We start from the raw sequence: 23,118 nt of genomic DNA on the forward strand, positions 1-23,118 counted from the left end.
AAGAAAAGCAGTAGAGCCCTGGCCGGTTTGGCTCAGTGGTTAGAGTGTCAGCCTGGGGACCAGAGAATCCTGGGTTCTGTTCCCACTAAGGACACGTAACTTGGTTGCAGTTTGTCCCCAGCCCCTGTTGGGGTCGTGTGGGTGGCTACCAGTCGATGTGTCTCTCTCACGTCAATGTTTCTCTCTCTTCCTTCCTATCTTCCTTCTGTTCTATTGGAAGATAAATTCAAAAATGTCCTCAGGTGAGGATAAAAAAAAAAAGAAAAAGCAGTAGATAGGGGGAAACATTTTTTTTTCATAATTCCACTTTAATTTGTTAACATTGAGCAAAAAAGCTTTTGCAAATCGGATATGTATGTTAAAGTCAAATTGAACTAGACTGAAAATGTAGATGGATATACTATTCTTGTTCCTACTCCACAATACCTTGTCCATACAGCCTTCACAATGTTCAAGACTAATCTGATCATCTCTAGTCATATACAAGTTTTTACAAAAAGCAGATGTCTCTTTAGGAAGATCACTGAATTGTTTTAGTGATGGCAGTAACCTTGTCATTCTATTTATATAGCTTGATGATGAATATATGGAACAAATGTCAAATATAACTTTGATGAAGGAAACCATAACCACTGTGGAAAAAGAAATAAAATCACTAGCAGGAAAGGTAATGGATACTGACAGTGAACTTGGCAGACAGAAAGCAGAGAATAATTCTTTGAGGTAACTAACTTGCCTTTGAACAACTAATAGTTTATTGTTGTTATTTTTAAAAATTTATCTTTATTGTTGAAGGTACTACAGATGTTTGTGCTCTCCCCCCACCCCACTGACCCCTTCCTGCCAGCTTCCACCCCACCGATGCCTTCACCACACTATTTTCTATGTCCATTGGTTATGCATATAAGTTCTTTGGTTTATCTCTTCCTGTCTCTCTTCCTTCTGGGATGTGTCAATCTGTTCTCTACTTCCATGTCTCCAGATCTATTTTGTATGTCAGTTTATATTGTTCATTAGATTTCAGAAATAAGTGAGATCATGTGCTATTTGTCATTATCTGACTAGCTTATTTCACTCAGCATTACACACTCCAAGTTCCATCATGCCCTTTCAAGGGGTAAGAGATCTTTCTTTTTAAAGCTGCATAGTATTCCACCGTGTAAATGTAACACAGCTATTTTATCCACTCATCTACTGATGGGCACTGGAGCTATTTCCAGATCTTAGCTATTGTAAATAGTCCTGTTATGAACATAGGGGTACATATAGTCTTTGTGATCAGTGTTTTAGGCTTCTTAGGATGTAGTCCTAGTAGTGGGATTACTGGGTCAAATGGCAGTTCCGTTTTTAATTTTCTGAGGAAACACTATAGTGTTTTCCACAGTGGCTGCACAAGTCTGCATTCCCAGCAGCAGTGCACTAGAGTCTCCTTTTCTCCACACCCTCGCCAGCATGTTGTTCATTGATTTGTTGATGGCAGCCATTCTGGTATGTGTTAGGTGATGCCTCATAGTTGTTTTAATTAGCATCTCTCTGATGATTAGTGATGTTGAACATTTTTTCATATGTATCTTGGGCATTTGTATGTCTTGTTTGGAGAAGTGTCCATTCAGATCCTCTGCCCGTTTTTTAATTGGATTGTTCATCTTCCTCTTGTTGAGTTGAATGAGTACTTTATATATTTTGGAAATTAATCCCTCATCCAATGTATCATTGGCAAATATGTTCTTCCAGAGAGTGGGTTTCCTTTTCATTTTGTTGCTGGTTTCTTTTGCTTTACAGAAGCTTTTTAGTTTGATGTAGTCCCATTTGTTTATTTTTTTCCTTTTTTCTCTTGCCCTAAGCAATGTATCAGTGAAAATTCTGTGTATGATGTCTGAGATTTTTCTGCTTATATTTTCTTCTAGGATTTTTATGGTTTCATAGGTTACATAGAAATCTTTATCCACTTTGAGTATATTCTTGTGAATGGTGTAAGTTGGTCTAGTTTCATTCTTTTTGCATGTAGCTGTCCAATTTTCCCAACACCATTTATTAAAGAGGCTGTCTTTACTCCATTGTATGCTCTTGCCACCTTTGTCAAATATTAATTAGCATAATGTCTTGGGTCAATTTCTGGGTTCTTTGTTCTGTTCCATTGATCTATATGCCTATTCTTGTGCCAGTACCAGGGTGTTTTGATTACATTGGCTTTGTAGTATAACTTGATATACTACAAGTATGTGATCCCTCCCACTTTGTTCTTCTTTTTCAGGATTGCTGTGGCTATTCAGGATCTTTTATGGTTCACTATGAACTTTTGGAGTATTTGTTCTAGATCTTTGAAATATGCCGTTGGTACTTTAATAGGGTTTGCTTTGAATCTGTAGAATGCTTTGCGTAGTATGGACATTTTAATATAATGAATTTTCCAATTCCATCAATTTCTGGATGTTAATTTTGTATCCTGCTACTTTGCTAAATTCATTCCTTAAATCTAGTAGATTTTAATGGAGTCTTTAGGGTTTTCTGTGTACAATATCATGTCATCTGCGAATAATGACAGTTTCACTTCCTCCTTTCTAATTTGGATCCCTTTTATTTTTTTATTCTTGTCTGATTGCTGTGGCTAAGATTTTCAGTACTATGTTAAATAAGAGTGGTGAAAGTGGGCATCCCTGTCCTGTTGTTTTTCCAATTGAGTATGTTGTTGGCTGTAGGTTTTACATATATGGCCTTTATTATGCTGAGATATGATCCCTCTGTTCCCACTTTGCTGAGTGTTTTTATCAGAAATGGGTGCTGGATTCTGTCAAAAGCTTTTTCAGCATCTATTGATATGATCATATTGTTTTTTCTTGCTTTTTTAAAAATGTGATATATTTATTGATTTGTGAATATTTTATCAGCCTTGCATCCCTGGGATAAATCCCACTTAGTCATGGTGAATAATTTTTTAATATATTGGTGGATTTTATTTGCTATTATGTTTTTAAGGATTTTGGCATCTATGTTCATCAAAGATATTGGCCTATAGTTTTCTGTCTTTGTAGTGTCTTTATCTGGTTTTGGAATTAGGATTATGCTAGCATCATAAGAGTTTGGAAGGCTTTCTCCTTCTTGCATTTTTCAGAATAGGTTGAGGAGAATAGGTACTAGTTCTTCTTTGAATGTTTGGTAAAACTCCCCTGTGAAGCCATCTGGACCCAGGCTTTTGTTTACTGGGAGTTTATTGATTACATCTTCAATTTCCTTAGTTGTTATTAGTCTGTTCAAGTTTTCTGTTTCTTTCTGGTTCAGTTTTAGGAGACTGTGTGTTTCTAGAAATTTGTCCATTTCACCTAAATTGTCCAAATTGTTGGCGTATAATTGTTCATAGTATTTGTTAATGGTCCTTTGTATTTCTGTGGTGTCAGTTGTTACTTCTCTTTCGTTTCTGATTTTGTTCATTTGGGTCCTCTCTCTGTGTTTCTTGGCAAGTCTGGCTACAGGTTCCATCAGTCTTGTTTATCTTTTCAAAGAACCAGCTCTTTGTTTCATTGATCTTTTGAATTGTTTTTTGTTTGTTTGTTTGTTTGTTTTTGTTTTAGCCTTTATGTCATTTATTTCCCCTCTGACCTTTACTCTTTCTTTCCTTCTACTTGCTCTGGGTTTTTCTTTTTGTTTACTTTCTAGTTCTTTAAGTTGTATGGTTAGATAGCTTATTAGATATTTTTCTTGTTTCTTGAGGTAAGCTTGTAATGCTCTGAACTTCCCTCTCAGGACTGCTTTCGCTGTGTACCATAGCTTTTGTATTGTGTGTTCATTTTCATTGATTTCCAGGAAGTTTTTATTTCTTCCTTGATCTCCTTGGTAACTCATTCATTGTTCAATAACATGCTGTTTAGCCTCCATGTGTTTAAATGTTTTTGAGTGTTTTTATTGTAATTAATTTCTAGTTTCATGCCATTGTGATCTGAGAGGATGCTTGTTATAATTTCAATCTTCTTGAATTTGTCAAGACTTAGTTTGTGTCCTAACATGTGGTCTATCTTTGAGAATGTCCCATGTGCACTTGAGAAAAATGTGAATTCTGCAGTTTTGGTGTGCAATTCTTTGCAAATATCTATTAAATCCATTTGATCTAATGAATCATTTCAGTCTCTGTTTCCTTGTAAATTTTTTGTCTAGAGGATCTATCCAGTGATGTCAGTGGGCTGTTGAAGTCTGCTGCTATGATTGTATTACTGTTGATGTCTCCTAGAAGTCCTCTAGAAGTTTTAAAATATATTTTGGTGCTCCTATATTGGGTGCATATATATTTACAAGATTATATCATCCTGTTGGATAGATCCTTTCAATATTATGTAGTGGCCTTCTTTGTCTCTTGTTATGGTCTTCATTTTGAAGTCTATTTTGTCTGATATGAGTAATGCTACCCAGCTTTTTTTGTTTGTTTGTTTCCATTTGCTTGGAAACATTTTTTCCATCCCTTCACTCTCAACCTGTGTGAGTCTTTTGTTCTGAGGCGGGTCTCTTGTAAACAACAAAGTATGAATCATGCTTTCTTATCCATTTAGCTTCTCTGTGTCTATTGATTTGAGCTTTTAATCTATTTACAATTAAGGTTATTATTGATATGTACTTATTTATTTATTATGGCTATGTTTCTCTATTTCTTCTGCTTATTACAGCAGTCCTTTTAACATTTATTGCAGTGTTGGTTTGGTGCTAATATATTCACTTAGCTTTTTTTTTGGTCTGTGAAGCTCTTTAGTTCAACTTCTGTTTTGAATGATAGCCTTGCTTGATAGAGTAGTTTTGGGTTCAGATCCTTGTTTTTCATTATCTTGAATACTTCATGTGATTCCCTTCTGACCTGTAGTATTTCTGTTGAGAAATCAGTTGACAGCCTTATGGGGCTCCTTTGTAGATAACCTGTTGCTTTTCTCTTGATGCCATTAAGATTCTCTCTTTGTCTTTAATTTTTGGCATTTTAATTATTATGTGTCTTGGTGTAAGCCTGTTTAGGTTCTTCTTACTTGGGGGTGTCTGTGCTTCTTGAACTTGTATGCCTTTTTCCTTCACCAAGTTAGGGAGTTTTCTATCACTATTTCTTCAAATATATTCTCTAACCCTTGCTCATTTTATTTTTCTTCTGGAACTCCTATGATGAAGATGTTGTTACATTCATGTGGTTCCACAGCTCTCTTAAACTGTCCTCCTGTTTTTTAATTGTTTTTTTTTTTTTTCCTTTTTGATTTTTTGAATAGGTGATTTTTTTTCTACCCTGTCTTCTAATTCACTGATCTGATCCTTGGCTTCCTCTAATTAGCTGGTTATTCCTTCCAATGTGTTCTTTATTTCTGCTATGTCATTTTTCATTTTCCCCTGGTTGTTTTTCATTTCCAATTGGCTGATTTTCATTGTTTCTGTATCTTTACTCAGGCTGTTGAGTTTTCTCATAATCATTACTCTGAACTCTACCTCTGATAATTCCATTTCGTTTATCCCTTCTTCTGCAGAATTCTCTTGTTCTTTCATTTGGGATTTGTTTCTTTGTTTTACCATTCTGGCTGTCTCAGCAGGGTTTTGAGCCTGCCAAATCTTCCCTGTGAGTGTTGGTATTCCGCTAACTATGGCTCCCACTACTGGGTGTGGATGAGTATGGAAGGGACCACATTAAACACCAATGCCTAGTGTTACTTTAACCTGGGTAGAGTGGCAGGTGAAGCAAAGATTCAATTATCCCAGAGCTTTTGCCTGCAGGCTATTAGTCTAAGTTACTTCATGAACCTCAGCTTGTAGCCCTCAGGTGAATGAAAAAAACCCTTCAGATGGGCAGGGTTTCCCCTGAGTTAAAGTTGCTTTAAGAAGAAAGTGGTTTCTGTGGTGTGGGTTATTGGCTCAGCATAGGGATTGTGGCCTCTGCCTTCACAGCTCAGTCCCCAGAGCCAGGACACCCAACACTGAGGGTCAGGCCTAAGGCTCAAAGCCTTCAGAATGTTAACTCAGCCTACTGACTAGCTGGTAGTCTTTGGCTATTAATGAGCTTCAGCTTGCACTTCTCTGGGCAGGTAATGTTAAATTCCTGAGGGAGTGGCAGTTGCTTCTCTCCCAGGCTACAGCCACTCTGTGAAGGAGCTCTTTAAGGAAAATAGCTACTGTCCTGTGGGGGAGTGACTCAGCATAGAGCTCCTGATGGCCTCCTTCCAACTTGCGTGGCTGTAGCTGTAATTTAGTGCCCTGACCCTTCAGGGTAGTGCTGGTGTTCCCTGTGGGACAAAACTTCTACTCTTGTGATTTTCTTAGCCAGGTGTTATGTGGGTGCCTTTCCCTGTTCCTCCACTCTGTGCTGGAGAGCTAGCTTGTGGGTTTTTTTGTTTGTTTGTTTGTTTTATCCTCACCTGAGGACATTTTTCCATTTTTCGTTCAGGTAGAGTGGGAAGGAGAGAGGAACAGAGAGAGAGAGAGAAACATCGATGTGAAAGGGACACATCGAGTGGTTGCCACCCACACAACCAACCAGGGCTGGGGACAAACTGCAACCAAGGTACACACCCTTAGCGGGAACCGAACCCAGGTCTCTCGGGACCGCAGGCCGATGCTCTAACCACTGAACAAAACTGGCCAGGGCATAGCTTGTGGTTTTTACCCCTGACTTTTAAGAGGGAACTGCTCACAGCTAAGATAGCCCACAGCTACTGCCCATGGGCACCAAGCCAGCCCTGTTGTGCCTCCACAGCTCTTACCAGTATTGATTTGGAGTCCTTTTTATGTCCCTGGTTATAATGGTTCTCTCCAGCTGCTCCTCAGTTGATTTTTCCAGATGACTTGTCTTTATTTTAGTTGTAATTTCAGTTTTGTCCTGGGAGACAGTCTGTAGCTTCCATTTACTCTGCCGCTACTTTGGATCGCTCCATAGTTGATTTATTTTTTTGTCGTATTGTGCTATGTTGATATTCCAAATAGATAAATCTGGTTTGTTTTCAGTTTTTGGCTATCACAAATAGAGCTGCCAATATAAGTCTGTATGTATATATATACTTTCATTTATTCTGGGTAAATAACCCAGGGTTAGAGCGGCTGAGTCATATGCTAGATCAATGTTTAACTTTTGAAGAAACAGTAAAACTGTTTTCCAAAATGTTTTTGCCATTTGATGTTCCCACTAACAATCCAGTTCCTTTATATCCTTGCCAACATTTATTATTGTCTTTTTAATTTTTAGTAATACTGGAATTAAACTAGGTGTGCATATTGTGTTGTGGTTTTAATTTGCTTTTTTCTAGTGATCAGTGATGTTGATCATACTTTTATTTACTTATTTGTCATTGATATTTGTGAAGTTATCTGTTAAAATATTGTCCATTTTTATTGGGTTATTTTTTATCATTAATTTATAAAAGTCTATACCATCTAGCTACAAATTCTTTGTCAGATATATGTTTTGAAAATATCTTCTTCCAGTGTATGCTTTTGATGAATTAAGGTTTTCAATTTTGATGTGGTACAATGAACTGAAATTATTTTTATTTATATCATGCTTTTCATTTTCTATTTAAGGACTCTTTGCCAAACCTAAGGTCACTAAAATTTTTGGCTGTTTGCTCTAACAGTTTTATAGTTTCAGCTTTTAAATTTAGTTCTATAATCCTTTTCTGAAGTAATTTTTATTTAAGATATGAGATTAAAAGTAGAGAGGTTTTTGTTTTTGTTTTCTCTTGTTTTTTTTTTTCTTTACTGTAGATTCAAAGAAGTAACATCAATAGAGATTAAAAATTAGTCTGATGCTGCCCTGGCCAGCATGGCTCAGTTGGTTGGAATGTTATCCCATACACTGAAATGCCAGGGGTTCAGTTTCCAGTCAGAGCACATACCTAGGTTTCAGGGTCAGTTCCTAGATGGGGTGTGTGTGAGAGGTAGCCAATAAATGTTTCTCTACCTCTTCCTTTCTCTTGTTTTAAAAATATTTATTGTTGAGAGTAGTAGAGGTGTCTCCCCTCTTCCCCCTCCCCCCCCATTGCCCGCTCCTCCCAGTTTTCTCCCCTCTCCAGGCGTTCACCGCCCTATTGTCTGTGTTCATGGGTAATGCATATATGCATGTAAGTTCCTTGGTTAATCCCTTTCCACCCCTCCCCCCTTCCTCCTAAAGTTTGTCAGTCCCATGTTTCCTTGCCTCCGTTTCTGTTTTATTCATCATTTTATTTGTTCATTAGATTCCACATTAAGTGAGATCATGTGATACTTGTCTTTCTCTGATAGGCATATTTCACTTAGCATAGTACCCTCCAGGTTTCTCCATGCTGTCTCAAAAGGTAATTGATTCTTCTTTTTTATAGCTGCATAGTATTCCATTGTGTAAATGTACCACAGCTTTTTTATCCACTTATCTGGGCTGTTTCCAGATTTTAGCTATTGTGAATAGTACTGCTATGTACATAGGGATGCATATATTCTTTGTGATTAATGTTTTGGGATTCTTAGGATATATTCCTAGGAGTGGGATTGCTAGGCTAAATTGCAGATGAATTTTTAATTTTGGGGGGAAATTCCATACTGTTTTCCAGTATGTTTGGAGTATTTGTTCTAGATTTGTGAAATATGGGGTTGGTATTTTAATAGGGATTGCATTGAATCTCTCGATTGCTTTTGGTAGTATACACATTTTAATGATGCTAATTATTCAATCCATGAACATGGTATATTCTTCCACTTGTTTATATCCTCCTTTATCTTTATTATCAACATTCTGGAGTTTTCCATGTACAGATATTTTACCTCTTTGGTTAAGTTTGTTCCTAAGTATCTTAATCTTTTTTTTTGCAATGATAAATGGGACTTTTACAAAGTTGCTCTTCTTGATAATTCATTATTGATGTATTAAAATGCCATCAATTTCTGGGTGTTAATTTTGTATCCTGCTACATTGCTGAAATCATTTATTAAACCTAGTAGATTTTTGGTGGAGTCTTTAGTGTTTTCTATATTCAATATTATGTCATTTGTGAACAATGACAGTTTTACTTTGTCCTTTTCAATTTGGCTGCCGTTTATTTTTTTTCTTCTTGTCTGATCACTGTGGCTTGAACTTCCAGGACTGTGTTGAATAAAAGGGGTGAAAGTGGACATCCCTGTCTTGTACCTGTTCTTAGGGGAGATGCTTCTAGATTTAGCTCATTGAGTATGATGTTGGCTGTAGGTCTTTCATATATGGTATCAGTGGGGAAAAAAGGAGAAACATCTGTAACAAAAATTAATTAATTTAAAAGAAATAGTAATTTCTAATTCCTGTCCTGAGATTTTTATTTAGTTGATTAAGATAGTGCAGGCTGGGTGTAGGAACTTATTTGTTTTACTTCTCAAAGTTAAAATAATTAGAGATTCACAGAAAATTGCAGAAATATACAAAGAGGTTCCATGTACCCTTCACCCAGTTTCCCCTAATTAAATTTTGCATAACTACAGTACAATATTATAAGCAATAAATTGACATTGGTACAATGTGTGTCTATTGTCTTGTGTTATCTTATCACATGTATAGGTTCATGTGACCACTGCCATATTTAAGATACAGAATTATTTTATCAGCACTAAGGTATCTCTTGTTCTACCACTTTATAGCCATACTTTTCTTCCTTTTCTCAACCATCCCTGACTTCTGGCACTAATCTGTTTTTCAGCTCTACAATTTTGTCATTTCAATAATATGGTGTAAATGGAATCACAGAACTGTGACTTTTGAGATACACTTTTTTACTTAGAATAATGTCATTGAGATCCATCCAAGTTGTTGCAGGTGTCAATCATTTGCTGCTTTTTATTGTTGCTGAGCAGTATTCCATGGTATAGATGTACCACAGCTTGTTTAACCATTCATCTCCTGAGGGAAATTTTTATTGTTTCTAGTTTTTGGCTATTACAAACAGGGCAGACCTTATTATGCATTTAATGTAATTATTGGTGTGGCATGTCTCGTCTTCTACTTTATTTGTTTATTAATTTATTTATTTATTGTCATTTCTCCTTGTTTTCCACATCTGTGGGCTTACTTGAACATTTTTTTAGAATTCCATTTTGATTTACCTGTAATACTTTTGAGTGTCTCTATAGATGTTTTCAGTGGTTGCTCTAGGTATTACATTATACATACAGAACTCTACATAGTCTAGTGATATCACATTTTATCAGTTGAAGTGTAAAATATTGCCTTTCTTTAAATCTTTCTATCCTTCCCCATTTATAATTATCATAATATCATAATTACCAGATTTGTTATTTGTTCTACCCAGGACATAAGTTCTCTTAATGTTAGTGTTCTGTTGTTTTTTTTTTGAAATGTTTTTATTGATTTTAGAGAGAAGAAAAGAAAGGGAGGGAGAGAATAAAACATTGATGTGAGACAAATGTTGATCAGTTGCCTCCCACACACACCCTGACCAGGGATCTAACCTGCAATTTGGGCGTGTGCCCTGACCCGGAATCAAACAAGTGAGCTTTCAGTACATTGGAAAACATTCAACCAACTGAGCCACATGGGCTAGGGCTAGCGTTAAGATATTTCACTAATGTTTGTTTAGTCTAAGATTTTATATATTATGTTAGCTATTCTTTTTTTGAATGTTGTGTTTATTCTCTCCTGGAATTTTGATTAGGTGAATATTGGACCTTCTCATTTCTCTTCATGTTTCTTTCTTTTTTTTTTTTTTAATTTTCTGTATTTTATTTTATTTTTTAAATAAATTATTTATTTATTTTTTTGTTACAGATACTTTACCTTTTTTACCCCATTGGCACCCCCCTCCCCATCTCACCCCCACCCCATCCCCGGCTTAGTTGTCCATGTCCATTGGTCATGCATACATGCATATAAGTCCTGTGGGTTATCTTTTCCCACCTCCCCCACCCCCTCTTCTGAGGGATGTCAGTCTGTGCCCTACTTCCATGTTTCTGGGTCTACTGTATTCCTCAGACTGTTATGTTCATTATATTCCGTATATAAGTGAGATCATGTGGTATTTGTCTTTTTCTGCTTGACTTCTTTCACTTAGGATAATACTTTCCAGGTCCCTCCATGTCATCTCAAAGGATAAGTGATTTTTTTTTCTTACCGCTGCATAGTACTCCATTGTGTATATGTACCACAGCTTTTTGATCCATTCGTCTACTGATGGACACTTGGGCTGTTTCCAGATCTTAGCTATTGTAAATAGTGCTGCTATGAACATGGGGGTACATATATTCTTCCTGATTGGTGTTTCAGGCTTCTTAGGGTATATTCCTAGCAGTGGGATCACTGGGTCAAATGGAAGTGCAATTTTTAATTCTTTGAGGTAACACCATATTGTTTTCCACAGCGGCTGCACCAGTCTGCATTCCCACCAGCAGTGCACTAGAGTCCCCTTTTCTCCACACCCTCGCCAACACTTGTTGTTTGATGATTTGTTGATGGCGGCCATTCTGACAGGTGTGAGGTGATACCTCATTGTTGTTTTAATTTGCATCTCTCTGATGATTAGTGATGTAGAGCATTTCTTCATATGTCTTTTGGCCATTTGTATGTCCTGTTTGGAGAGGTGTCTATTCAGCTCCTCTGCCCATTTTTCAATTGGGTTCTTTGTCTTCCTTTTGTTGAGTTGTATGAGCGCTCTATATATATTGGAAATTAACCCCTTATCTGATACATCATTGGCAATGATGTTCTCCCATACAGTGGGTTGCCTTTCCATTTTGATGATTGTTTCTTTTGCTGTGCAGAAGCTTTTTAGTTTGATGTAGTCCCATGTGTTCATTTTTTCCTTTGTTTCTGTTACCTTAGGTGATGTATCAGTGAAAATTCTGCTCCGTATGATGTCCGAAATTTTGTTGCCTACGTTTTCTTCTAGAATTTTTATGGATTCACGGGTCACATTTAAGTCTGTTATCCATTTTGAGTTTATTTTGGTGTAGGGTGTAAGTTGATGGTCTAGTTTCATTTTTCTGCAAGTAGCTGTCCAAGTTTCCCAGCACCATTTATTAAAGAGGCTGTCCTTACTCCACTGTATGCTTTTGCCACCTTTGTCAAATATTAATTGAGCATATTGCCTTGGGTCCATTTCTGGGTTCTCCATTCTGTTCCACTGGTCTATATACCTGTTCTTGTGCCAGCACCAGGCTGTTTTGATTATAGTGGCTTTGTAGTATAACCTGAAATCTGGTATTGTGATCCCTCCAACTTTGTTCTTCCTTTTCAAGATTGCTGTGGCTATTCGAGGCCTTTTTTGGTTCCATATGAACTTTTGAAGTAATTGTTCTAATTCTGTGAAGTATGCCGTTGGTATTTTGATGGGGATTGCATTGAATCTATAGATTTCTTTGGGTAATATGGACATTTTAATGATGTTAATTCTCCCAATCCATGAACAGGGTATGTGCTTCCACTTTTTTATATCTTGCTCTATTTCTTTTTTCAAAGACCTGTAGTTTTCTGCGAATAGGTCCTTTATTTCTTTGGTTAAGTTTATTCCTAGGTATCTTAATTTTTTTGCCGCAATAGTAATGGGATTGTTTGCTTAGTTTCTCTTTCTGTGAGTTCATCATTGGTGTATAAAGAATGCCATCGATTTCTTGACGTTTTGTATTCTGCTACTTTGCCAAATTCATTTATTAAGTCTAGTAAACTTTTGGTGGAGTCTTTAGGGTTTTCTATGTACAGTATCATGTCATCTGCAAATAATGACAATTTCACTTCTTCCTTTCCAATTTGGATCCCTTTTATTTTTTCTTCCTGTCTGATTGCTGTGGCTAAGACTTCCAGTACATGTTAAATAGGAGTGGCGAAAGTGGGCATCCTTGCTTTGTTCCTGTTCTTAAGGGAAATGCTTTTAGTTTTTGCCCATTGAGTATGATGTTGGCTGTAGGTCTTTCATATATGGTCTTTATTATGTCTAGATATGATCCCTCTATTCCCACACTGCTGAGCGTTTTAATCAGAAATGGATGCTGGATTTTGTCGAAGGCTTTTTCAGCATCTATTGATATTATCATGTGGTTTTTATTCATCTTATTTATGTGGTGTATCACATTTATGGATTTGTGAATATTGTACCAGCCTTGCATCCCTGAGATGAATCCCACTTGGTCATGGTGGACAATTTTTTTGGTGTATTGCTGGATTCGATTTGCTAGTATTTTGTTCAGGATTTTGGCATCTATGTTCATCAGGGATATTGGCCTGTAGTTTTCTTTCTTTGTTGTGTCTTTTTCTGGTTTTGGAATTAGAATTATGCTGGCTTCATAAAACGAGTTTGGAAGTCTTCCTTCTTCTTGAATTTTTTGAAATAGTTTGAGGAGAATGGGTATTAGTTCTTTTTTGAATGTTCGGTAAAACTCCCCTGTGAAGCCATATGGGCCTGGGCTTTTGTTTGCTGGGAGAGTCTTGATTACGTCTTCAATTTCCTTAGTTGTTATTGGTCTGTTCAAGTTTTCTATCTCTTCCGGGTCTAGTTTTGGGAGACTGTGTGTTTCTAAAATTTGTCCATTTCGCTTAGATTGTTGAATTTGTTGTCATATAGTTGTTCATAGTAGTTGTTAACAATCTTTTGTATTTCTGTGGTGTTGGTTGTTACTTCTCCTCTTTCCTTTCTGATTTTGTGTATTTGGGTTCTCTCTCTTTGTTTCTTGGTGAGTCTAGCTAAGGGTCCATCAATTTTGTTTATCTTTTCGAAAAACCAGCTCTTTGTTTCATTGATCCTTTGAATTGTTTTTTTGGTCTCTATGTCATTTATTTCTGCTCTGATCTTTACTATTTCCTTCCTTCTATTGCTCTGGGGTTTTCTTTTTGTTTGCTTTCTAATTCTTTAAGTTGTGACGTTAGATAGTCAATTAGAAATTTTTCTTGTTTTTTGAGGTAGGCCTGTAGTGCTATAAACTTCCCTCTCAGAACTGCTGTCGCTGCATCCCATAGATTTTGTGTTGTTGTGTGTTCATTTTCATTGGTTTCCAGGAAGTTTTTAATTTCTTCCTTGATCTCCTCGGTGACCCATTCATTGTTTAATAACATGCTATTTAGCCTCTATGTGTTGAAATGTCTTTGCATGTTCTTCTTGCAATTGATTCCTGGTTTCATGCCATTGTGATCTGAGAAGATGCTTGATATGATTTCAATCTTCTTGAACTTGTAGAGATTTAGTTTGTGTCCTATCATGTGGTCTATCTTTGAGAATGTCCCATGTGCACTTGAGAAGAATGTGTATTCTGTACTTTTGGGATGTAATTCTCTGTAGATATCTATTAAATCCATTTTTCTAGTGCTTCATTTAGAGTCTCTGTTTCCTTGCTAATTTTTTGCCTAGAGGATCTATCCAGTGCTGTCAACGGGGTGTTGAAGTCCCCTGCTATGATTGTATTGTTGTCGATTTCTCCTTGGAAGTCCTCCAGAAGATTTTTAATATATTTTGGTGCTCCTATATTGGGTGCATATGTTTATTAAGGTTATATCTTCCTGTTGGATAGATCCTTTCAATATTATGTAGTGGCCTTCTTTGTCTCTAGTTATGGTCTTCATTTTGAAATCTATTTTATCAGATAAGAGAATTGCTACCCCAGCTTTTTTTTGCTTTCCATTTGCTTGGGACATTTTTTTCCATCCTTTCACTTTCAACCTATGTGAGTCTTTTGTTGTCAGGTGGGTCTCTTGTAAACAACATATAGCTGAGTCATGCTTTCTTATCCAATCAGTTACTCTGTGTCTTTTTATGGGAGCATTCAATCCATTTACGTTTAAGGTGATTATTGATATGTACTTATTTATTGCCATTTTTATTTAGTGTGGTTCTATTTTTCCTCCCATTTCTCTTGCTAATTACCGCAGTCCTTTGAACATTTCTTGCAGTGCTGGTTTGGTGCTAATGTATTCCCTTAGCCTTTTTTTGTCTGGGAAGCTCTTAGGTTGATCTTCTATTTTGAATGATAGCCTTGCTGGGTAGAGTAGTCTTGGATTCAGATCATTGTTTTTCATGACCTTGATTACTTCATACCATTCCCTTCTGGCCTGTAGTGTTTCTTGTGAGAAGTCAGCTGAGAGCCTTATGGGGTTTCCTTTGTAGGTAACCTGTTGCTTATCTATTGCTGCTTTTAGGATCCTGTCTTTGTCTTTAATTTGTGGCATTTTAATTACTATGTGTCTTGGTGTGGGCCTGTTTGGGTTCTTCTTACTTGGGACTGTCTGTGCTTCTTGAACTTGAATGCCTTCTTCCTTCACCAAATTAGGGAAGTTTTCCGTTACTATTTTTTTTAATATATTCTCTATCCCTTGCTCATTTTCTTCTTCTTCGGGGACTCCTATGATGCGAATATTATTACGTTTCCAGTTGTCCCATAGTTCTCTTAAGCTGTCTTCCTGTTTTTTAATAGTTTTTTCCTTTTGTTTTTCTGATTGGTTGATTTTTTTCTACCCTGACTTCTAATTCACTGATCCGGTCCTCAGCTTCCTCTACTCTGCTTTTTAAACCTTCCAATGTGTTTTTCATTTCTGATATATCATTTTTAATCTCTTCTTGATGGTTTTTAATTTCCCATTGGCTTATTTTCAGTGTCTCTATGTCCTTATTCATGCTTTTCAGCTTCCTCAAGATCATGGCTCTGAATTCTAGTTCTGTTAACATGCCTAATTGCTCCACATTGATCTCATCTTCGGTGGAGGTTTTTTGCTCTTTCATTTGGCTTCTGTGTCTGTGTTTCACCATTTTAGCTATCACTGTGGGCTTTGGAGCCTGTCAAGTTTTCCCTGTGGGTGTGGTGTTCTGCTGTTTGTGGCTCCCTCTCCTGTGTTTAGATGAGCGAGGGAGGACCCACGTTAAACACCACTGTCAGGTCTTACTTTCCTGGTTAAAGTTGCCAGCCCAGGAAAGGTACTGTTATCCTCTAGCTTTTTGCCTGGAGGCTAGCAGTCTAGGTTACTTGATGAGTTTTGGGTTGTCAGTTGATTGAAAAGCTCCCTCAGGTGCTTAGCACAAGGGGATTTCCCGAGGGTGGGGCAGATGCTGGTTGTTAATGAACCTCAATTAGCACTTCAGTGGCCCTCAGGGTGGGGTTGCATCTCCGAGGGAGGGGCTGCTGCCTCTCCCCAGAGCCCTGGGAAGGAGCAGTATGCCCACCATCCTGCGTAGCTGCACTCAGCAAAAGCTCTGAGCCCCTCCAGACCCCGAGCGTCCCGACACAGCTCCAGTCCAGTCTGCCCTCCCTCTGCTGGAGCCCAAGGTGAGTGGCTGTGGCTGTTTCAGCCTCTGTCCCGGCTGCACTGTGGAGCCGCCTGGGAGTTTGACCTGCCGGCGCCGCTCCCGAGCTGAGGCCGCTCCCGAGCTGAGGCCGCTCCCGAGCTGAGGCCGCTCCCGAGCTGAGGCCGCTCCCGAGCTGAGGCCGCTCCCGAGCTGAGGCCGCTGCCGAGCTGCCGAGCTGCCGACCGTGGGCTCCCAGCCCCTGTCTCGCGCCTTCGCAAGCCTACCGGGATGGAGTCAGTGTCCCTCGTTGTATGGTCCTCGCTAGCTGCTTTTCTGTTGCTTTTTCCCATCAATTTGTCTGTGTTATACAGTAGTTGTAATTCTAGTTTGGTTCTGGGAGACGGTCTGTGTAGCTCCGTTCACTCCGCCGCCATTTTTCCTCTCTCCCTCTCTTCATGTTTCTTAACCTTTCTCTTGTTTTTCCGTTCTCTATTGTAGATAATTTTTGCTGATCTGCTTTTTATCCATCTTACTAATTGCCTCTTTTTCTGTGTCTGTTGTGTTCTTAAACTTATCTATTGACGTTTTTAAAAATTATTTCAATTATTTTAGTTTAATTTCTGAAGTTCTCTTTGGTTCTTTTAAAAAATATCCTCGTTCTTTTTTGTTTTTATTATGTATTTTATTACTTTATGTTTCAGTATTTATTTATTTATTTATTTATTTATTTATTTTAATTTTTTACATAGTCATTATTTTTCACACAATACAAACATATCCTAGATTACAAAGGATAGTGTTTCTAAAATCCCACTGATATTTAATTACATGTTTCAAATTCAATGTTTATTATACAAAACTGTCAAAAAAATAAAATCTCATATTTTACGTGTGCATATCTTAGCCAACAATCTTTTAAGTTTGCCACTGGAAACATTCTTTATTGTAGGTATAAAGCTATTCTTTATTGTTTTAGAAATTTTTTTATTTATTAATTTGTTTTTGTTACAGATGTTTCTCATTTTCCCCCCATTAACACCCTCCTTCCCTTCCTTCCCTCCCTATCCCCAGCTTTGTTGTCTATGTACATTGGTGATGCATACATGCATGTAAGTTCTGTGGTTTATCTCTTCCCCCACAAATCCCCCTCCTCTGAGTTTTGTCAGTCAGTACCCCACCTCTATATCTCTGGGTTAATTTTGTTCAGCAGTTTGTTTAGTTCATTATATTCCACACATAAGTGAGATCATGTGATATTTGTCTTTCTCTGCTTGGCTTGTTTCTCTTAGCATAATACTCTCCAGGTCCTTTCATGCCATCTCAAAGGATCAGAGATCTTTCTTTCTTACAGCTGCATAGTGTTCCATTGTATACATGTACCACAGCTTTTTTATCCACCCATGTATCGATGAACACTTGGGCCGTTTCCAGATCTTAGCAATTGTAAATAGTGCTGCTATGAACTCAACAAAAGGAAGACAAAGAACCCAATTAAAAAATGGGCAGAGGACCTAAATATACACCTCTCCAAAAAGGACATACAAATGGCCAAGAGACATATGAAGAAATGCTCAACGTCACTAATCATCAGAGAGATGCAAATTAAAACAAGGTATCACCTCACACCTGTCAGAATGGCCGCCATCAACAAATCATCAAACAACAAATGTTTTCGAGGGTGTGGAGAAAAGGGGACTTTAGTATACTGCTGGTGGGAATGCAGACTGGTGTAGCCACTATAGAAAACACTATGGTGTTACCTCAGCAAGTTAAAAATTGAACTGCCATTTGACCCAGTGATCTCACTTCTAGGAATATACTCTAAGAAGCCTGAAACACCAATCAGAAAGAATATATGTTTCAGTATTTAGACACAACTGTTTTTAAGTTTGTATTTGAAAAAATTACAATCTGAAGTTCTTGGGGACCTAATTTAGTTTGTGTGTCTTTGACTCCCACTAAGTTTGGGTTATTACTTGAAGCATTTTGAAAATTTGAATTGTGAGCTAATTTTCAATGTGTCTTTATTCTGAGTTTCAGTTCTTTGCATGGATTGAGCGTATGTCCCTCCAGATAAGTTTTTTGTTTATTTCTGCCAAATTTTCGAGATTATATGATCATCCTAGAACCAGATTTTATTTTGTTTTTTTTTTATCTTGATATTAATAATTCCCAAGGAAGACTTTTAGTTTTATTATCCTGAGCCCAGCAGTGGTTGTTGACAAGCTGATTTTTGTCTAGTCTAATCTTTTTGCTTATATTATAGTACTTAGTGGGTTTATGTGGGGGATATGAGTTCTAACACTTGTGTTGCAGACATCTCTATGGCCTCATCTTTTGTTTCTCAGTTAAGATACAAGGCCCTAGACCACTGAGACAGGAAAACCCCAACCATATTTACCATAACGTCAGTTCATAGTCTTATTGCTCTAATTTGGCTCCAGGGGACTTCCCTTAATTCTTACAAGTTTTGCTCTACTTTTAAAAGGATGATTCTTTATATTTTAGAATGCTTCTTTATATTAGAGGACTTTGAGAGTATCTACTTTCCATATGCCACACATTATAGTCTGTTTACTTGTTATTGACTGTGAACTCTATGAGGGCAGGGCCAGCGTCCACCTAGTTCACTAGAGGTTCCTCAACACCTAGTGCCTGGTACATACTAACACTCAATAAACATGGAATGACTAAAATGCTGTTCATTACAGAGTTATTTGTAATAGTGAAAAACTTAAATGCACCTAAATATCTAATAATAGAATACTGAAGTAAAAGTAAATGGCTATTGCACATATATTAGTTTTCAACCAGAAAAATGATGATTTGGAGGACTGTATTTTAGGCTGAAAATTATTAAAGATTAAGTGTAGGTGAAAAACTCAGTGTTCAATTTTGAATTTATAATATGCATAACACTGAACATGAAAAATATGAAAAAACCACTGAATAGTGAATGAAAATGCTGATGTTGGAGTGGTGGATTGAGGACCCCTTTTTACCCTGTATTCTTTAAATTTCCTATAATATGGTTTTAGGAAAATACTAAAAAAGAAAAATGTTTATTAGTGCTCTTTAAAGTTTTTAGATTTAACTACACTAAGATAAAATACAATAATTTCAGAATGAATTTTATTATTATGTTTACAGACTTTTATATGAAAATACAAAAAAAGATCTTTCTGATACTCGGCGACACCTTGCTAAGAAAGAATATGAGCTCCAGCTTACTCAGGAGAAAATTGTGTGCTTGCATGAAAAATCTGGTGAGTTATTTTTTCTTGATGTAACTTTTCTTTTTTTTAAGTCTGGTAAAAGAGTGTTTAAAAATTTTTTTTTTTTTAAATTGTCTTTATTTATATTATCTTCACCCGAGGACATTTTTCCTTTTTTTTTTTTTCAGATAGAGTGGGAAGGAGATAGAGAGAGAAACATCGGCATGAAAGGGACACATTGAGTGGCTGCCTCTTGCACGACCCAACCAGGGCCGGGAACAAACTGCAACCTAGGTACTGCCCTTAGCGGGAACTGAACCTTGGTTTCTCTGGACCACAGGCCAACACTCTAACTACTGAACCAAACTGGCCAGGGCTTTTTTTTTTTATCTTTATTGATTTTAGAAAGAGAGCAAGGAAGAGGGGGAGATAGATAGAAACATCGATGAGAAAGAACATCGATTGGCCGCCTCCTGCATGCCCCTCACTGGGGATCAGGCCCACAACCTGGGCATGTGCGCTGACTGGGAGTCGAACCAGCGACCTCATTGATCAGCGCTCAACCACTGAGCCACACTAGCCGAGTGAAGAGTGTTTTCTTTTCTCAGTTATAACATAGATAAACTTGGAGATATGCCCTTAAATTAAAAGTTTATGATTCAGCCCTGGCCTGTTTGGCCCTGCGGTTAGAGCATCAGCCTGTGGACCAAAGAGTCATGGGTTCAATTACGGTCAAGGGCACGTCTCCGGCCCTGGTCGGGGTTGTGCGGGAGGCAACCAGTTGATGGGTCCCTCTCACGTCGATGTTTCTTTCTCTCTCTCCCTTCCTCCCACTCTATCTGAAGATAAACAGAAAATTATCCTTGGATGAGGATTAAAAAACAAGTTTGATTCAATTATGGAAAAATGTGGGGTTTTTTTGATAGTAAACATTTTAACTTAGATTCGGGACCATAAATATTTAGACATGGCTTCAAATTTTTCAGTGAAGAAACAGCTAAACAAAGCAGCAACACTTCATGATTTATGATGGTCACTTTTAAATTTACAAGCTTTTGTGTGAAATTGTTGCGGTTTCATAGCTGTTGTAATGAAACGAAATACACACATCTATTACTTTTGATGGAAAGTGTACAGATGTTTGTCTATATCTATGATATTACTTGGGTTATAAAGTCTTCTACTTATGTTTCTTACCAGTGATCTCTATGAGAATACAATATGGTCATAATTTATTTTTTTTATAACTTTAAAGTCAAATTTTGATGAGGACTATAAAAGATCTCATTTTAAAACAGGATATTTTTAACATTTGCTATAATGTAGTTCAAAACTGGCAAAACCAACTGGGTGGGTGGAGGTGCTTTTTGTTGAAATGGGAACTATTAAAGGATAAATATAAGGGGGATATTGAAAAACTCACATTTGGATCTTTTAAGTCCAAGTAAAAATGTAAGATAAGCAGTTAAATAGACAAGTTTTTATCTCAGAAGGGAAACCTAAGCTAAAGGTATACATTTGGGACACATCAGCATATAAAGGATATTTTAAAACCATGAAATTACCTAGAGGAAATATAGAGAATGAGGAGAAGAGGATCCAGGACTGAGTAAGAAGAAGCCAAAGAAGTAGGAACAAAACCCGTCAGTGAGTGATATCTGGGGAGGCAAGAGAGCAAAATGTGTGTAAAAGGAGCGTAGCGTCAGTTGTCTGATACTTTCGAGAAGCAAAATAAGATGAAGATGAAACATATTGATTGGATTTGGCACTTTAGAGGTGTGGTAATATTGACAGTTTGGATAGAGTGTTTGATGTGGAAGATGGAATAGATTAAGAAATGACTGGGAAGTGAGGAAGTAGAGACAGCAGAGAATAGAAGTCTCTTAAGAAGTTTGGCTATGACTGGGCTGGTGTGGCTCAGTAGTTGAGCACTGACCATGCACTAAGGGGTCGCTGGTTTGATTCCCAGTCAGGGCACATGCCCAGGTTGTGGGCCCAACTGTACAGGAGGGCATAGTTGGGAATTGATGTATTCCCAAGTACCGTGTAGATCGTCTCTTGGCACGCGATACTGCCTCTCAGTGCTGCACTGCAGGGCCATTGGCAGGGAGTCACCTGGAGGTCTAGTCTAGCAGAGCTTCCCTAGTACAGCTCTGGACCAGTGGTTCTCAAATTTCGATGTGTCTCAGAATCAGCTGGAGAGCTAGTGAAGATCCCTGGGGCCAGGCTCCTTGGAGGAGGATATGGCCAAGACTTTGGTGTCTTTACCAGTTTCCTCAAGGGGTTCTCAGGCTGTTTTGTGCATTAGAATCACATGGGAGGGGGCTTGTTTAAACATAATGGCTGTGCCAACGCAGAGTATCTGATTCAGGAGGATCGGGGTTCCTAGGTGTTGCTGATGGTGCTGGTTGAGAAACCACAGTTTGAAAACTATTATTGTATACTATTGGTTAGGCCTTCAGCATTGACATTGGCTTGCCAGTGTTTTCACAAATCAGATCAGACGTCCTGGGATGATCTTTTTCTAGGAATTTTTAGAAAAATAGTGGACTAGAATATTACTGGACATTTGACTCTGAACATGACTTAACGGAATATTTTATTAAGATCTGTTACCAACTTATATAGAGGGAGGGGAAATTAGGGGGAGGAAATGGAGGTTTAATATTCCACCTACCTTCATCCACCCACGCTCTCCTCCCACCACGCATGTAAATGTACTTTGAGAACTTGCAATGTAGAGGTTTCCTTTGCTATTTTTATTCAAATGTTGTAGTTGTAGGTACATTTATGAGTCATTTAGAGTTTCATGATTCATCTTAGTTTTTAATCACTAACAACAGAAGCCATGTTTTTATTTGGGACGCAGGGCTTATTTTTAGTCATTGAATATGATCTAGGAGAACTTCTTTTGAAAAGTATTTCAATCTGCTTGAACTGAAAAAAATTATCTTGATTAAAAAATGCCTTGATGATTACATATTTAGATAACTCTACAAGGCAAAGTAGTGCCCAGCCAGAAGAAATCAGCATTTTTAATGAATCCCTCAACCATCTGGCTAAGGCAGGTGAACTCCTGCAGGAATGCCTTGATGAAATGTCTGCGTTTACTGCATCCCTCGGAGAGAGTCTGGCGATGAAGGTGAGTTCTGAGAACTGTGGTCTAAAAAAGCTGGTTACACTAGAGTCTGAATAAAAGAATAGGATTCTTTCAAATCTTTTTCTAGAGAGCTGAAACTTTAAAATCTGATCTTGAAATATTTTAGGGTAGTCTTAAGAAATGTGTGGTCTTTCTCTCATGAATTTGTGATTAACATGCACTGACAACTAATTCACATGTCAAAATGTGAAGCATGGTAATAAAGCAGTGAGGCTGACTTTAAAAGCACACCAGAACTTATATTTTCAGGTAGCCACCTTGGGAGGCAATTTGTCTCTTCCATTAAAAGTGCCTTTGTAATTGTGTTCAGAACTAGATGCACATTTGTACATCGTTCTTAGCCATTGAGACTGGACCATAGGGAGCTGGTAAAGAAAGCTGAATGAAAATCTCCATCCCTCAGTTTTTGTTGTTCAAACTACAACATAAAAGGTGTTGCCAAAAAGGCAGGGAAATAGCCGTATTCTTTTTTTTTTTTTATCCTCACCCGAGAACATTTTTCCATTTTTGTTCAGATAGAGCGGGAGGGAGAGAGAGAGAGAGAAACATCGATGTGAAGGGACACATCGAGTGGCTGCCACCCGCA

The 23,118-nt window shown here is 37.6% G+C and overlaps 1 protein-coding gene across 1 annotated transcript; it reads left to right on the forward strand.

Moving 5' to 3' along the window:
- Window positions 1–586: 586 nt before the first annotated feature.
- On the forward strand, window positions 587–22,568 carry LOC118630524 (testis-specific gene 10 protein-like). The gene is made up of 3 exons (XM_036262404.1): window positions 587–723; window positions 19,308–19,423; window positions 22,360–22,568. The coding sequence occupies exons 1-3, from the start codon at window positions 587–589 to the stop codon at window positions 22,566–22,568; spliced, it is 462 nt and encodes a 153-aa protein (XP_036118297.1).
- The last annotated feature ends 550 nt before the right edge of the window (window positions 22,569–23,118 follow it).

Source organism: Molossus molossus, unplaced genomic scaffold, assembly GCF_014108415.1.
Source record: "Molossus molossus isolate mMolMol1 unplaced genomic scaffold, mMolMol1.p scaffold_m16_p_15, whole genome shotgun sequence".
Taxonomy (NCBI): Eukaryota; Metazoa; Chordata; class Mammalia; order Chiroptera; family Molossidae; genus Molossus; species Molossus molossus.

What these genes read in the sequence shown, in the direction of transcription:
- LOC118630524 (XM_036262404.1), top strand. Translation starts at nt 587, where the DNA reads ATGGAACAAATGTCAAATATAACTTTGATGAAGGAAACCATAACCACT. An exon ending in GCAGAGAATAATTCTTTGAG is followed by an intron (nt 724 to 19,307) that starts GTAACTAACTTG and finishes TTATGTTTACAG; the next exon opens with ACTTTTATATGAAAATACAA. An exon ending in GTGCTTGCATGAAAAATCTG is followed by an intron (nt 19,424 to 22,359) that starts GTGAGTTATTTT and finishes TTACATATTTAG; the next exon opens with ATAACTCTACAAGGCAAAGT.